Source organism: Caretta caretta, chromosome 2, assembly GCF_965140235.1.
Source record: "Caretta caretta isolate rCarCar2 chromosome 2, rCarCar1.hap1, whole genome shotgun sequence".
Taxonomy (NCBI): domain Eukaryota; kingdom Metazoa; phylum Chordata; order Testudines; family Cheloniidae; genus Caretta; species Caretta caretta.
Genome location: NC_134207.1, coordinates 81554047 through 81568682, shown reverse-complemented (window position 1 = coordinate 81568682; position 14636 = coordinate 81554047). Strand labels below are relative to the sequence as shown.

Genomic DNA, 14636 nt, shown 5'->3' with positions numbered 1-14636 from the left:
AGATTCTGAGTGGCCCGCCTCAGAAGTTCAAGGTGGGCTCTGCTGTCAGGAAGGGGAGGCCCCGAGGATGTTCCTGCCACTGAGGAGGAGCCTGAAATTTGTGAGGCCTCCTCCTGTCCATCTGGCTTCTCAAAACGCTGCAGTTCCACCCGCAAATTGGAGTCTGCTTTGGTGCTGGCCCCGGTACCGGTTGCAGCCGCATCACAGTCCACGATACTGAGTGTAGCCGCGGTGCCGGGTGCAGTACCAATTGTGTTGCTGGTGGCGGTAGCGGTGGCTGATGCCTAGGAGAAATCTCTGGCCCTTCTTTCAGACGTGACCGAAAAGAAGTGTACCGAGGTGGACCCATTGGGACTGGTGGAAAGCCCATGGGGTCCAAAAGGGCCACTGAGTCGGCACCTGAGCCAGTACTTGTCATTGTGGTGGCCAAGGTACCAAAGGGAAAGTTTGGGTCATCCCCGCTGACTGGAAGTGCCAGTGGCTACGATGTCAGCTTCCCTGGGACATGGAATCCACATTGGACACTGACTTATGACGAGCTCGCATGCAGAGACCATGGCGGCGCCATGCCTGTCGGTGCTGGGGAATCTGTGCCGGGGCAACGTAGATCATTGCTGAATCATAGCTGGCTTGCCCCTGGACTTCACTGGTGGCCCCTGAGACATTTGTGGCCTCAGGTCTGGTGCCGTGACACCGTGGTTGGGGGACTGCAGACCTGTCAATGTTATCAGGTCCTGCGCCACCTCATAACTCTTGGTGTGGAAGGGAGGTCCAAATCCTCCACCTGGGTCTCCTCTGGTGTTTCCGGACCCAATGGTCCCTCCCATGGGCCTGGAGTCAACTGTACTGGCTGCTGAGCTGGAGGGGAGATGTGGTCTTGCACCTGACTCCCTTCCTTGGGTTCACGTTCCCATGCGTGGGAAGGGGAGTCCCCTCTATCAGTCTTCCTGTAATGCTTCTTCAGGACAGGAGACTGAGTGGTGCTGAAATTGATCCTGTGCCGTGCCCGGCACTGGGGAATGCTGGTGCCGAGGGTCTCTGACCCCAGAGGCCTTCCTCAGCACCTGCCGGACCAAAGCCGGTGCACTGATGCAGAGGAGCTCGGTGCCATGTCCATGGGGCTCAACTCAGACTGGGGGTGGAGAGCTGCTTCCATTAGCAGTAACTTTAGTCTGATCTCTCTCCTTCATGCGGGGGCGAAAGCTCCTACAGATCTTGCACCTGTCTGCTTGATGGGACTCCCCCATACACTTTAGACAAGCTGAGTGCGGGTCGCCCTGGGGCATAGGTTTCTGGCAAACCCCGCCCGTCTTAAACCCCTAGGTCCAAGGCATGCCCCAGACCCGGGACAGGGACTGGGAAGCGGGGAGGGAAACACCTCCCAGTACCTCAAGTCCAGATGTCTGTCTAACTACAACAATTTTTAAAAACTGTCATTATTTACAAAAAATACGCTAGAGGATTGCTCGAAGACGAGAGATGAAATGCTCTGACCACCGCCACTGAAAATGAGAAGGAACTGGAGAGGCGGCGAATCGGCAGGGCCCTATATGCAGTGCCATGCAGGCACAACTCCAGGGGGCTCCAAAGCTGATCCCACGGGAAAAGCCTTCCGGTGAACTACGCACGTGGTGCGCGCACACACCTGATTAGAATAGATATGAGCAAGCACAAGAATGTGAACTTTGTTATTCATTTAATAAACAATACCATCCCTTACCTTTCCACAGGGCAAGTCAGATCTGTGAGTTCTATTATTTCAAGTGTAGGCTTCTACTAGCTCACTAATTCGCAAAATTGCAGGTAAGTACTTACATAAAACAGCTCCTACAGAGGGATTTTAAATTGGCTGTTCGCAGCTCAGTGAGGAAGAGAATTTGGCCTAAAAAGCAAGTCACAGCTGAAGTAGCCATGCATATAGGCCATTTCCTGATTGAGGTACTACAGTGTGCCACACCACCCTCTCAAAGAACACTGACAATGCCTGTGTCACAGCCTGGCTCAATCCAACAGCCTGTTGTGAGTGCACCCAACTGCTGGATCCTATGTACTTCTAAGCCAAATGGGTCTGGACAGGGACTAGTTACTGTTTCCAGCTCTGGATGTGTAAGGCATGCTCTTACACCTCTTGTCTGAGCCTGAGCCCTTCCCTGGCACATGGGACTATGCAATCCTGCCACCCCAAACCCTGGAACCAGGGCCTCAGGCTTCCTGAGCCTCCCTAGTTGCTTACTGTCAGACTCCTAGGCTGTGGTGGTCACTCTGGACTGCTAATTTAATCCCTTCAGGGTCAACGTGGCAAGACCACCACAGAATGGATTCCAAATTCAAACTGGAGGTCATCATGCCACCCCCACACATCCCACTGCCACAGCTCGCGTGTCAGCTTTGCTGTCCTTTTTTTTAAAAGGACAACAAAAAAAACCACCCACACCCCACAACACATGGAGGGCCAAGCAGCCAGCTTGCAGATTTCTTCCCAAGAAGTGCATCTCAAACCTACGCCTTCAATTCCCGGACGTTTATTTTTTGGCTATATATAATGTTATTGTGCATGGGATTCCAAGCCACTGCTTTTTCCTTCAGGGCAACAGTTAGGGACAGGAGCAGTGGTGAGATATGGAGTTTACTTTAGGGCTGAAAGCTGGGTTCATTTAGAGAACTCTTGGCCTCATGACAAAAGCAGCAGTGGTGGTGCTCTGTGGCTACCACTCCAAATTAGAGATGGCTGGAAAACTGAAATCCCTTCCTGTGGGAGATTCCACATTTTGGAAAAAAAAAGTGTCCTGACGTGTCAGAAAACATGGGCTCCCCCCGCAAGGGGATTCAAGGAAAGAAAAAAATGTTTCTTGACAAATAAAACAATCTCAGCTTCCCAACTGCCCACCTGGAAAGCTCTTGTCAATTTCCCTTTCCTCAAGGCTTTCAGGCAGGCAGCCTGGGAAATGACACTTCAGTTTTCCTGACAAAAAGTTGAAAATTTTCAGCAAAGGTGAGTTTTTTCCCCCATGAAAAAGTTCTGTTTGAGAAAAGGGCATTTTTCAACAGGAAAATGATGAACTCCTGACCAGCTATCCTCCTAATTCCAATAATTGTCTGACTGATATAACTGTTATTAATGAAGGCATTTTATAGATCGGGAACAGACACTCAAAGATGATCAGTGGAATAGAATGCCTATCTTAAAGGAGAATGGAAGAGCCTGACTTGTTCAGCCTAGCAAAAGGCAGGCTGAGGGGGGATATAGGATTTCTTTCTGTAAATACATCAGGGAGATAAGCACCAGAAGGTCCGTCCTTTAGCCAGAATATCTTTTCAATGTCAGTACAAGCACAAATGGATATACACCGACCATGAACAAATCCACGTGGGAAACTGGAAAAAGGTTTCTAACCATCAGAGTGAGGTTCTGGAACAGCCTCCCAATAGGTGCATTGGGGACAAACAGTTTTGAGAGCTAGACAAATTTATGAGTAGGATTGCATGATGGGGTTGATTATGATGGTGAGGGGCAGGGCTCGGCAGTCTTGTAGGTATCTTCTGGTTCATGTTTGGAGTTTCTAAAAATCTCATGCTTCAACCCGTAATCTGCAGGAGTCAGGAAGGGACTTCCTGTGCTCAAGTATGCATGCGCACACATACAACATACTGGGTTGTGGCTTTGTCTCCTTCCTCTGAAGGATTAGAGATGACCACAGCTGGAGACTGGTCCACACCATCCAATATCCCTTTCACTGGTGCTTGGCTGCATCTAACTGATGAACATATGTGCTGTCAGGAAGGAATTTTCCCCCAGGTTACATTGACAGCAGCCTTAGAGGTTTTCCACCTTCTTCTGTAGCGTGGGATTCAGTTTGCTTGCCATGATCATCTGGGAACATGTCACTTGATCAATTCCCAGCCACTGCAGGGGCCTCAGGCGTTGGTGCATTTTGGTGCCTCCTATTCTCTACCTGTGGAATATAGTTTTAATCTCCTAAAGACTAATAATTTGGTCTAATTTCAGTTGTTGGGTTTAATGTGGGTGCTGAATGGTTGGGGGCTTATAATATACCGGAGGCCAGACTAGGCCCCTTCTGGCCTTAAACTCTGTGACCAGATTGAAATCCTAGGATTTCAGAAAACTGCACCCCAAATCTGCATTATTCAACGTCAGTCAACTCCTGCAGTTCAACCACAAGAAATCCTTTTGATTGGAAATCCCCTTCAAAAGTAAGAAACCTAGACAAAATGTAGAGGGTGCATTAGCCTAAGTTTTAATTTTAAAATTAGTTTTCCACTGTTCATTATGGAATTCCCCCTCCTCACCTCTGCCATCACCACAGACAAGGGACTTCTTTCCTTTAGCCAAAGACAAGTAGGTAGGGCTTACCTTCAAAACTACTTAGGAGACTCCTTGATTAACCAATATGGATCTGGTGAAATATAAATACCACTGCTTTTTATTCCTTGTGTGTGTCACAGAACAATTTCCAGGACAGTGTGAAGTTCTTCAGGGCCAAGAAATAAGATGTTATTACACCAGAGTTATGACGTCTGAGTTATAACACCAGACTCAGCTACCACTATGGGTATGCCTACACAAACATAAGAGATCACAGCATGGTTGGCCCAGGTCAGCTGACTCAGGCTGTGGGGCTAAAAACTGATGTGTCGACACATTCGGGCTCAGGCTGGAGCCCAAGCTCTGGGACCCTCTACTCTCGCAGGGTCTCAGAGCTCAGGCTCTAGCCCTGTGGTCCCCAAACTTTTTACCTTATGCCCCCCTCGGAGCCAAGAGTGGGGCTGTGGCTGCTGGAAGGGGGGGGGCATGCCACAGACAGGGGTAAGTGGGCTGAGGCTGGGGCTCAGAGTGAGTTCAAACCCTAACTATGTTCAGATAAGAATCTGGACACTTTTGATCTAGTCTTTCCCTAAGAACACCCTAAAATATATTTGAAGATATAAAAATACATGCACACATCCTACACCCTTACACCCCAGACAAAATAAACCAATCTTCAGAGAAACAGACCTATGGAGGCACAGATGTCATTGTGCTCAGGTGCTTTTAATTAAAAAATTGCATTAAAATTTTAGTTCAATACTGACATTTAAGTTATGGGAAAGAGAAGGGGAACTGGCACCTCAAAAACAGTCATCCATCCCCCAGCCTGTGACTGGGGACAATCCTTAGCTCAATCCATAATGAAACATTGTAAAGAAAGCAAAAAGTTTCTGTGAGTCATGTCAGCTGTAATTGGAAGTTTCTTGGCTTGTGTTTTTACAGAATACCCTTACATTTTACTTGATAGAAAAAGGCTGAGGAAGTAGTAGCCATTCTGGTGATCAGCCCTGCCACAACCAAAGTTTTGCGAACTCTGCTCCTGGTAGACGGAAACATGCCACAGTTCTAGGCCCAGATTCAGGCGGTACTTAAGCACTTGTTTAACTAAGTACATGAGCAGTCCTGCTGCAGTAAAGCAAATGCTGAAGTACATTTCCATACAAGGTGCCCTAGATGGTAAAACTAGATTTGGACCCCTTCCATTTACAAACAAACAAACAGACACAGACATTTGCCACATGTTCAAGTTCTGTATGTTATTTGCTTACCTGAAACAGCGTCATAGAACTGTTCCTCACTAAGGATGCTCAGAGGCGGAGATCCTTTAACTAGAGACTGCTCTAATTCATGGTGTTCAGTGGCTAGTGTCTCTAGTGCTTCTGACAAGATCTTGTTTTTCTCCTGTTCATGCTCCAGTTTCAAATTCCTCACCTATAAGTAGACACATGTATGAATAGAATCTATCCTTCAAATAGCTTGGAGAGACACATTCTTGGGAGAGATGAGATTTTAGTTGGTCTTTGAACCAGTTATTTACAATAGAAACTGAAGTAGCTATAGCAGCCGTGTTGTGTTACTTGTGGATTAAATGAGCAATATTACAGGATAATTCTGTTCCCACATGATGATTTTTTGTCTCAGCATTTTTTAAACTATTGAAAAGTCTTTCAAAAAAGAGTTTAAGGTTTATATATCAGAATTCTGCAACGGACTTCAACACACAGCTATCTGACTGGCTGACGTTCCAAACAATTACTAAGTTTTAAATGATGTTTCCCAGATTTGTTTGTAGTCAGAATAAAAAAAAAAAGCCTGTTCTAGTGTTTAAACTGGATTCACATGCGGCAAGCCACTTCTACTGTTCTGCTCTAATTTGGGCCAATTAATATAATCCAATTGCATTTCTCAGCAGGTGTGAGTTACATAGGGGCAAATTATCAACATCTTAAAAATTGGAGTGTGTTAACCCCTAGAATTACCGTTTTCAAGTAAGTTAAGGAAGTGAAAGAGGTGAGATGAAAGGAGGGGAAAGTGTGACCGGCTGATTTATCTCCGATGTAATGCTCCTAACACCCCATTGTAAACTGTTCATAGAACAGCCACAAACTGACATGAGCAAGGAAACTGGGGGGGGAGGGAAGAGGGCAAGAAGAGACTGGCTAGCAGATGGGTTTTGCATTAAAAAAACCCCACACCTATTAAACCTTTGTTATTTTCCTGTGGTGCTACAAGCGTCACTGTCTTCTGAGCTCCAAGAATTACTAACATGAAAGCAGTAACATATCCCTCCTCTCCCTCCTCCTCCCTGTGCTATTCCCTCCTTTTCTTTCCTTTTAGGGGAAGATTTACACTTGGGCCTCTCCCAGAAAGCCTCCCCCGCCCCAACAAGCCCTCCACCTGCTGCCTTCCCTCCAATCCAAAGACTGCTTCAATCTTTGACTTTCTCCATCCCCCGCACCGCTTTTCCTCGAGATCCCCAGTGTAAAGGCATTCAGCTTCCCCTGCTACCGCCTTTCCCTCATTTCCTTCTCAGGGTCCCCTTCGTATCCCCCTTCGCAGCCCTCCCAGTTCTCACACGCAGTTAACTGAAACAGCATTGGAGCAGTTATAGTGACTCAGTTTCAGCTTATATTGTAAGCAAGAACTGCTTATGTACCAACATTAACTAAAATTATAAATAATCATAATTTTATACATGTAATTTACTTGCCTTCATGCTTTTTGTAGACTTTTTGCATCAATCTCTGCTTAAACAACAAAAGCTGATTAGGTCAGTTTCACTTTTGTTTATTGCCAAGTTCACTTTCAGCATCATTGTGCTACAATCTTTGGGTCTCAAACAAGGTAGCATGTTTGTTTAAAGTCAGCTGTGCCCACAATTTATAAAAAAAGATTCAATGCAACACTTCACTTGGGGGTATTTTAACAAAATGTACGTTAGTTTCCTTAAATTTCGCCAGTTGAATAGCAAGACTGTTAAGTTCTTAGGTAGGTGAAATGCTAAAGTTGCAACTTTACCCATGAAAAAGTGTTAGAAAGACATCTGAATACTTATTATAAAAGATTGCAAACTAAAATGTAGCCTCTGGTCTTTACCACAAGATAGTGATAAAGGGTAAAAATTTCAAAATGCATCCAAGTCCCATTTTCAAAAGTGATTTCGGCTCCTAAGTGCCTGTGTCAAATAAAACTTAAACAGCCCTTTTGAAAACTATCAAAAGTAATTAACTAAAGTGAATAAAATCCAGGAAGTCTCAACTAAAATGTTGTATTGTGAGAAGATTCCAGCAGCACCAAAGGATGACAGTTTGAGGAACAGTAGGTGCCATATGTGCTCCAAAACCAAGCCCAGGAATTGAGTTTCTTTTCTTTCACTGGTAGAGTCAGAATCTTAAAACAGCTCTTCTACAATCCTTTAGTCTGCTTGGTCATTCATGGAATGTTACTCATAATTGTGTAATGAGTACCATGCCCCAAAAGTGAATTCTCCTTTCTCAAAAATAGCCAGCTTTGCAGCAATAATGGTCTTCTTCCATAAATTGCCAGGCTTCACAGCTGCTGAACACTTATCCAAACAAATACTTAAAGCTCCTAATACCTAAATAAAGAGTTTCTCCCTTGTGGTCCTTGTAGCATTAGACAGCAGCTAAAGTAAACAAAGTGAGGAAAAAATTAGACTATTCAAGTCAATGTGACTGGAAGTTGAAAATTGAATTCCTTTGTTTTAAAAGTTAACTCAGAGGGAAAGGGAAGGAAAAAAAAATCTAATTTAAGATAAAATATGGGCCCCAATCTTATAAGTTTAATAAAGTGGGCAGATACCTATGTCCACACAGAGCCCCAGAATTTAAAGAAGTCCACCAGTTTGGAGCTCAGTGCAGGACAGGAGACTAAATGAGCAAGTCTTAAAGAGGAAGGATGACTTTCAATGAAAGAAGTTTCCAAAAAGCAGCTGAAACTCCATAGAACCTACATCCTATTTTAAAGTGAAAAAATTGGTTCTCCTTCCACTTTTAGCCTCTGATTCTTTTACTCTAATTGCAGTTCCCTTGTACGGCCTCCACATAATCTATATAAATGCAACCACCAATGGAAGATAAACTTCTTTGAAGCCTAACAGCCCTTCCCCCAAGTAAAAAATGCAATGTGTTTATTGGACCATTCATGCTCAGTGCTATTTTATTTTCTTCCCACTTGCTAATGACCAAGCATATTCTTTACTTCTCTTCTACAAGAGCACTTCCAGTGCGCCAACATTCACAAATCCACCTTGCGATAAGCTGCTTGCAAAGACAGGCAGGCTACTTTTCTTCAGAACTAAATGGGCCTGGTCCCCGATTCTACCAGCAGGAGTTAGAGCACTGCTCTAAGGCAAGCCACTCCCTTCCACTACATTCATTAAGTTCTTGCATATTTAAAAAAAACAAAACTCAACAAAACATAAAGCAACTGATTTTTCAATCATTTTGAACTCCAGCCTTCTGTAACGAAAGACTGCTTTGGTTCAAGTCTTACAAAATTGCCCATTTGCTATGTTGGTTCACAAAACTCAGTCCAAAATTCACATTTTGAGTGGAATGCAAATACAAAATACTGGCTGAGGATCAATGAAAGTAAGTGGACACTAATGACCATCCCTTTCCCCATCAAAGAGTCTGAAAAAGTGTCCCAATAAGTACTCATGAAGCAGCAGAAAAGCAAGGCAGAGCCTCCATTCCAATTTAGAGTTACTTTCCCACTACAGCATCTTCAGAGCCAAAGGCATTCCCACCCCCTGCCTCTCCAAGATTTATAAATAAGATTCTATTGGATATTACTAGCATTTCATTCAACTAGACTTTGCAGACAGACAAGGGAACATACTCAGCATGACAGTTTCCAGAGGAGTTTCCTTGTATTTATTTGTATCATTCTGTTTTGTGCAGTCTCATTCGCTTCCCTTCCACCTTTTGTTTTAGAGCAGTAAGAACAAGTTCAGTAGCTGCTTTTAATGTAATCTCACATTGGGATTGAAATGTTATCGATCTCCGTGCGTGCACAGTTCTGGAAACCCAGTCCAAGTACTAGAGCAATGTATCCCTACCATGCATTCCATTCATAATCTCTGTAAAGCGCAGTTTGTGCTAGAGTTGTAGCAGATCAAGAATACAGATTTCAACTATTTCCACTGTTGAATTATGAGAGTTTTGAGATCAGCGAGATGGGTTTAAGACAAGTTAACTATTTCAGTTAGGCTTTCTGTATTATGATATGGGGGTACAAGATTACAGTAACAGTTTGTAAATCTGATAGTTTCAACTAGTAACAATTAATCCATCTAGTTATCTCAGAAAGAATGACAATGATTTTACTGTGAGACTATGAACTGCACTACTCTGTCACTGCAATTTTTGTTAAAGTTTAATACCTACATGGTCTTCAGTTACATGGGTCAATAGGGCAGGGACCATCTTTTTATTCTGCGTTTGTACAGTGCCTAGTAAGCGCATTCCTCATCCATGACTGGGCTCCTAGATGCTATAGTAATACAAATAATAAATATACATACACCCATACCCACTGGGACAGCATAAGAACTCCAGTTACTAAACAGAAAATTCTGCAGCCTTCATTAGACTGAGTTCAAATTACAGCTGTAAGTGTGAAAAGGAAAGCTGCTGGGCCACAAAGACATTTTCCCTGAAACCTGCTGGTATTTAGAGCAGTTTGGATTAGACTGCTCTAATACAGTGCTCATCTTCCAATTCATATCATATATCCCAATTCAATACAGCCAATGCCTTATGTGGTATTTTATTTTCCAAGTTAATTTAAACTGAGGTCCATTAACAATGGCATATTCCAAAACAGGCAGAATCATACCACTGATCTTTGGGACTTCAGTGCCACAAATACATGGGATCATATAAGTGGCATGCTAGCACAGCTGCAAGCAGCCCTACGGAAGTACTGCATATCAACCAAGGCCTGAGGCAGCTGGAGAGGATGGACAGAGATGGGAAGGAAGAAATCTAGACTTGTCAGGAAAGAGAACTAGGCCAGCAGCTGTCAAAGATGGAGATGTGTAAAATAAAGTTTAAAAAAAAGAGCAAGACTTAATTTTTTGGCATTTCTGAAATATTACCTGTCTTTATGGAGTCAAGAGGGCAACATGGCTCATTTAATTTCGCTTTCTGAAAGAACACAATCTTAGACGAGTTAATAGAAGCTCTACATTTGGACATTCTGAATTGTGAAGGATCTTCTTCCTTCCCAAACATATTTCCCTAGAATTATCTATAGTAATGCCCAGCTTCAAAAAGCACATTATTATATTGTACTTTTCCAGGTATTCGTTGTCCAATCTTGTTTAGCAGTCTACCTAAAGTAGTATAGTCTACCATGACAGAACTTCTAGGTTCTCCGCTTATCTCTGCCACTTACTCATTGTGCTAGCTTGGGAAGAGTCTTTCAACTTTTCTTTCAGAGACAGTGTAAAAATACCCATCCTATATCAGAGAATAGCTGAGCCTTCATGTTTGTAACACACTTTAAAAGGCACTACAGAATGGCACATTAGTATAACAAAAAGATTGAAGCAGCTCCACAGCCAGACAGTATTCCTTCAAAGGCAAGAGTACCATTTCAGTACAAAGCCTCCATCAGCCAGAAAAAAAAATTGAGCCATCAAGGTAATTGTGTCTTCAGTTTCTCTTGAGATCTCAAAAAAAAAAAAAAATCTAGCAGTAAGAAATCGAGAGTCTTTTGGGAATACTTACTTACTACAGAGGGTAGATAACCCATGAGCACAGGAAAATTACTGCCCACTCAGCAAATGCTCTGTAACAAACACAAAAAGAGTAAGTTTTTGATCGCTGCTCAAATGCTACTTATTAGAGTCAGGTCACAATTGAAAAAAAAAGATAGGCTGCAAAATGGTGATGGAATGGCACAATTAAGGTTTGAGATCATGGAGCACCATGACTAGAAGCAACATTACACACCAGTGGATTACCAGCTTTCCGATGGAGGTACAGAATCAGTTTCTAGTTCTGGAGAAGTTCTGGTCTTTAAAACAGGTTGCTTGTTCTTTGGGTCAGCAGTTCTTTCTGGCACAAGACCCAGGCTTTATGGAAAATCTCAGAAGTTGGAACAACAGTGCTGAATCCATGTCCACCCACCAGGGTTTAGGAAAAAAAAAGTGTGTTTTTGTTTTTGTTTTTGTTTTTTTAAAACCTCCCTTTCCTCAATCTTCCCACCTTTAATCAATTTTGCCCTGTTGTCCACTTCAAGACTAGTTCTGATCATCAGCCCTTCAACTTGCAAGTTCTGCATTTCACCCTACTGCTGTTTGAGGAATACTATTAATTTACCAAAAAACATGTATTCCAATATACTGCATGCTATAATGGATAAGACCAACCCTTTGGACACACAGTGTAAGGTGAAAGTTTCATTTTTCTCTAGTTTCATTTTTTTATAACAAAGATTAATATTCTTTTGTTACTCATGCTAAAAATTTTAAATGTATTTCACCATATTTAGAACTGCTCATATATGGTTTTTAAGAAAGAAGCTTTTCTTTAGTTTCCCATTAAAAGCCAAAGTTTTCGCAGAAGACGTTTACCAAAATCAGAACCATCTTCCAGAATGAAAGTTCTTGCAGAAAATTTTTATTTTGATCTACAAAGCTAGTCTTTATTTTAAAGCGTTGCAGCCAGCTCCAGTCATATGCATCATGAACTTATGTAAAGCTACCAATACAGGGAACAGTAGGAATCAAAATAGGGGATTCTTTGACTTGTGATATTTAGCATTAAATATAAGATGACCACTGAGGAAAGTTTAAGAGTAAAGTTTAAGTCCGCCTTCAACCATAGAGCGATGTCTGAAACATGCACACAACTGTATGTTCCGTACAAAAAACAAACCCACACAACCGCTACAATGTGGCTCATTGTTTCCCTCGTGCCAGTTTCTCCCCGCATAGTCCAATTATTTTGGTCACTATCAGTTTGAACCAGCGTTGAGTAATTTATCATTCTACTACTTACAGCTTCCACATTTAACATTTGGTGTTACTTGCATCTATGCAGTTCTAGCTGTCTGTTCAAACCTAAGAAGTTCAGCTACATCTAGTGACTGACGTCTTTCAGTATCTTCCCCATTGATAAAATTATCGGAACCTTCCCAACATCCTCTGAGCAGCACAACTGTAAATATGTGGAGATTTCAAAGATGGCACAGAGTCCTTTCTTATTAACTAACATGTTTCTGAACATTAAGAGTCACATAAAGGTGCCCTGCAAAGTCAGTGGCATGATGAAGTGCTTTTAGATTTTCTACTGCATAAGTACATGACGGAGAAAGTTTGGTCTAGGTGTCTGCTGAAATGAAAGCTGAAGCCAGTTGTTACATATACAGCAGGATGCAGTTATAAATTTATACTGCAGGTACTCCTGGTTTTAAGCATAAGTTTGAGTTTCAGTAAAAGCAACTATTCTGACAGATAACAGAATCATAGAATGAAGACTTATCAGTGTAACAGTTTACATGGCATAGCAGAATTCATGGAGTATTAAGTCTTCCAGTACTGAAAAATACACTTTGAGAAAGCTTTCACCAACTTATTGCTTTAAATGGTAGCTTTCTCATAAGCTATCCCACTAACAATAAGGAAGATTACAAACCATCACATTGTGGCCTCACTCTGTCAAAGAAAGACAGCAAGAGCCTTTACTGACTCCAGTAAGTCCTCCTTGTAGCTTTTAGTAAACATTTTTTTCTTAAAACCATTACTGTCATGTTAGGCTTAAATAGAGACTGGGAGTGGCTAAGCCCTGGTCTACACTAGGACTTTAGATCGAATTTAGCAGCGTTAAATCGATTTAAACCTGCACCCGTCCACACAATGAAGCCCTTTATTTCGACTTAAAGGGCTCTTAAAATCGATTTCCTTACTCCACCCCTGACAAGTGGATTAGCGCTTAAATCGACGTTGCCGGCTCGAATTTGGGGTACTGTGGACACAATTCGATGGTATTGGCCTCCGGGAGCTATCCCAGAGTGCTCCATTCTGACCGCTCTGGACAGCGCTCTCAACTCAGATGCACTGGCCAGGTAGACAGGAAAAGAACCGCGAACTTTTGAATCTCATTTCCTGTTTGGCCAGCGTGGCAAGCTGCAGGTGACCATGCAGAGCTCATCAGCAGAGGTGACCATGATGGAGTCCCAGAATCGCAAAAGAGCTCCAGCATGGACTGAACGGGAGGTACGGGATCTGATCGCTGTTTGGGGAGAGGAATCCGTGCTATCAGAACTCCGTTCCAGTTTTCGAAATGCCAAAACCTTTCTGAAAATCTCCCAGGGCATGAAGGACAGAGGCCATAACAGGGACCCGAAGCAGTGCCGCGTGAAACTGAAGGAGCTGAGGCAAGCCTACCAGAAAACCAGAGAGGCGAACGGCCGCTCTGGGTCAGAGCCCCAAACATGCCGCTTCTATGATGAGCTGCATGCCATTTTAGGGGGTTCAGCCACCACTACCCCAGCCGTGTTGTTTGACTCCTTCAATGGAGATGGAGGCAATACAGAAGTAGGTTTTGGGGACGAAGAAGATGATGATGAGGAGGTTGTAGATAGCTCACAGCAAGCAAGCGGAGAAACCGGTTTTCCCGACAGCCAGGAACTGTTTCTCACCCTAGACCTGGAGCCAGTACCCCCCGAACCCACCCAAGGCTGCCTCCTGGACTCAGCAGGCGGAGAAGGGACCTCTGGTGAGTGTACCTTTTAAAATGCTATACATGGTTTAAAAGCAAGCATGTGAAAGGATTACTTTGCCCTGGCATTTGCGGTTCTGCCTTTGCAAAAGGTTTCTGGGGAGGGCAGCCTTATTTCGTCCTTCATGGTAGGACACTTTACCACTCCAGGCCAGCAACACGTACTGGGGAATCACTGTAGAACAAAGCATTGCAGTGTATGTTTGCTGGCATTCAACCAAAATCCGTTCACGCGGTGGGAGGAGGCAAAATGCGACCTTGTAACGAAAGCACATGTGCTATGTATGTAATGTTAACTTTCAAGGTTTACCCTGAAAGAGTGTAGCCACTGTTTTATAAAATGTGTCTTTTTAAATACCGCTGTCCCTTTTTTTTTCTCCACCAGCTGCATGTGTTTCAATGATCACAGGATCTTCTCCTTCCCAGAGGCTAGTGAAGCTTAGAAAGAAAAAAAAACGCACTCGCGATGAAATGTTCTCCGAGCTCATGCTGTCCTCCCACACTGACAGAGCACAGACGAATGCGTGGAGGCAAATAATGTCAGAGTGCAGGAA

The 14636-nt window shown here is 43.3% G+C and overlaps 1 protein-coding gene across 1 annotated transcript in view; it reads right to left on the bottom strand.

Annotated features, from left to right (window-relative positions):
- OSBPL1A (oxysterol binding protein like 1A) overlaps positions 1–14636 on the bottom strand; it is a 141876-nt gene that overhangs the window by 42913 nt on the left and 84327 nt on the right. The window contains 1 exon segment of the mRNA XM_075125270.1: positions 5596–5758. Within this exon segment, the coding sequence (XP_074981371.1) occupies positions 5596–5758 (163 nt within the window).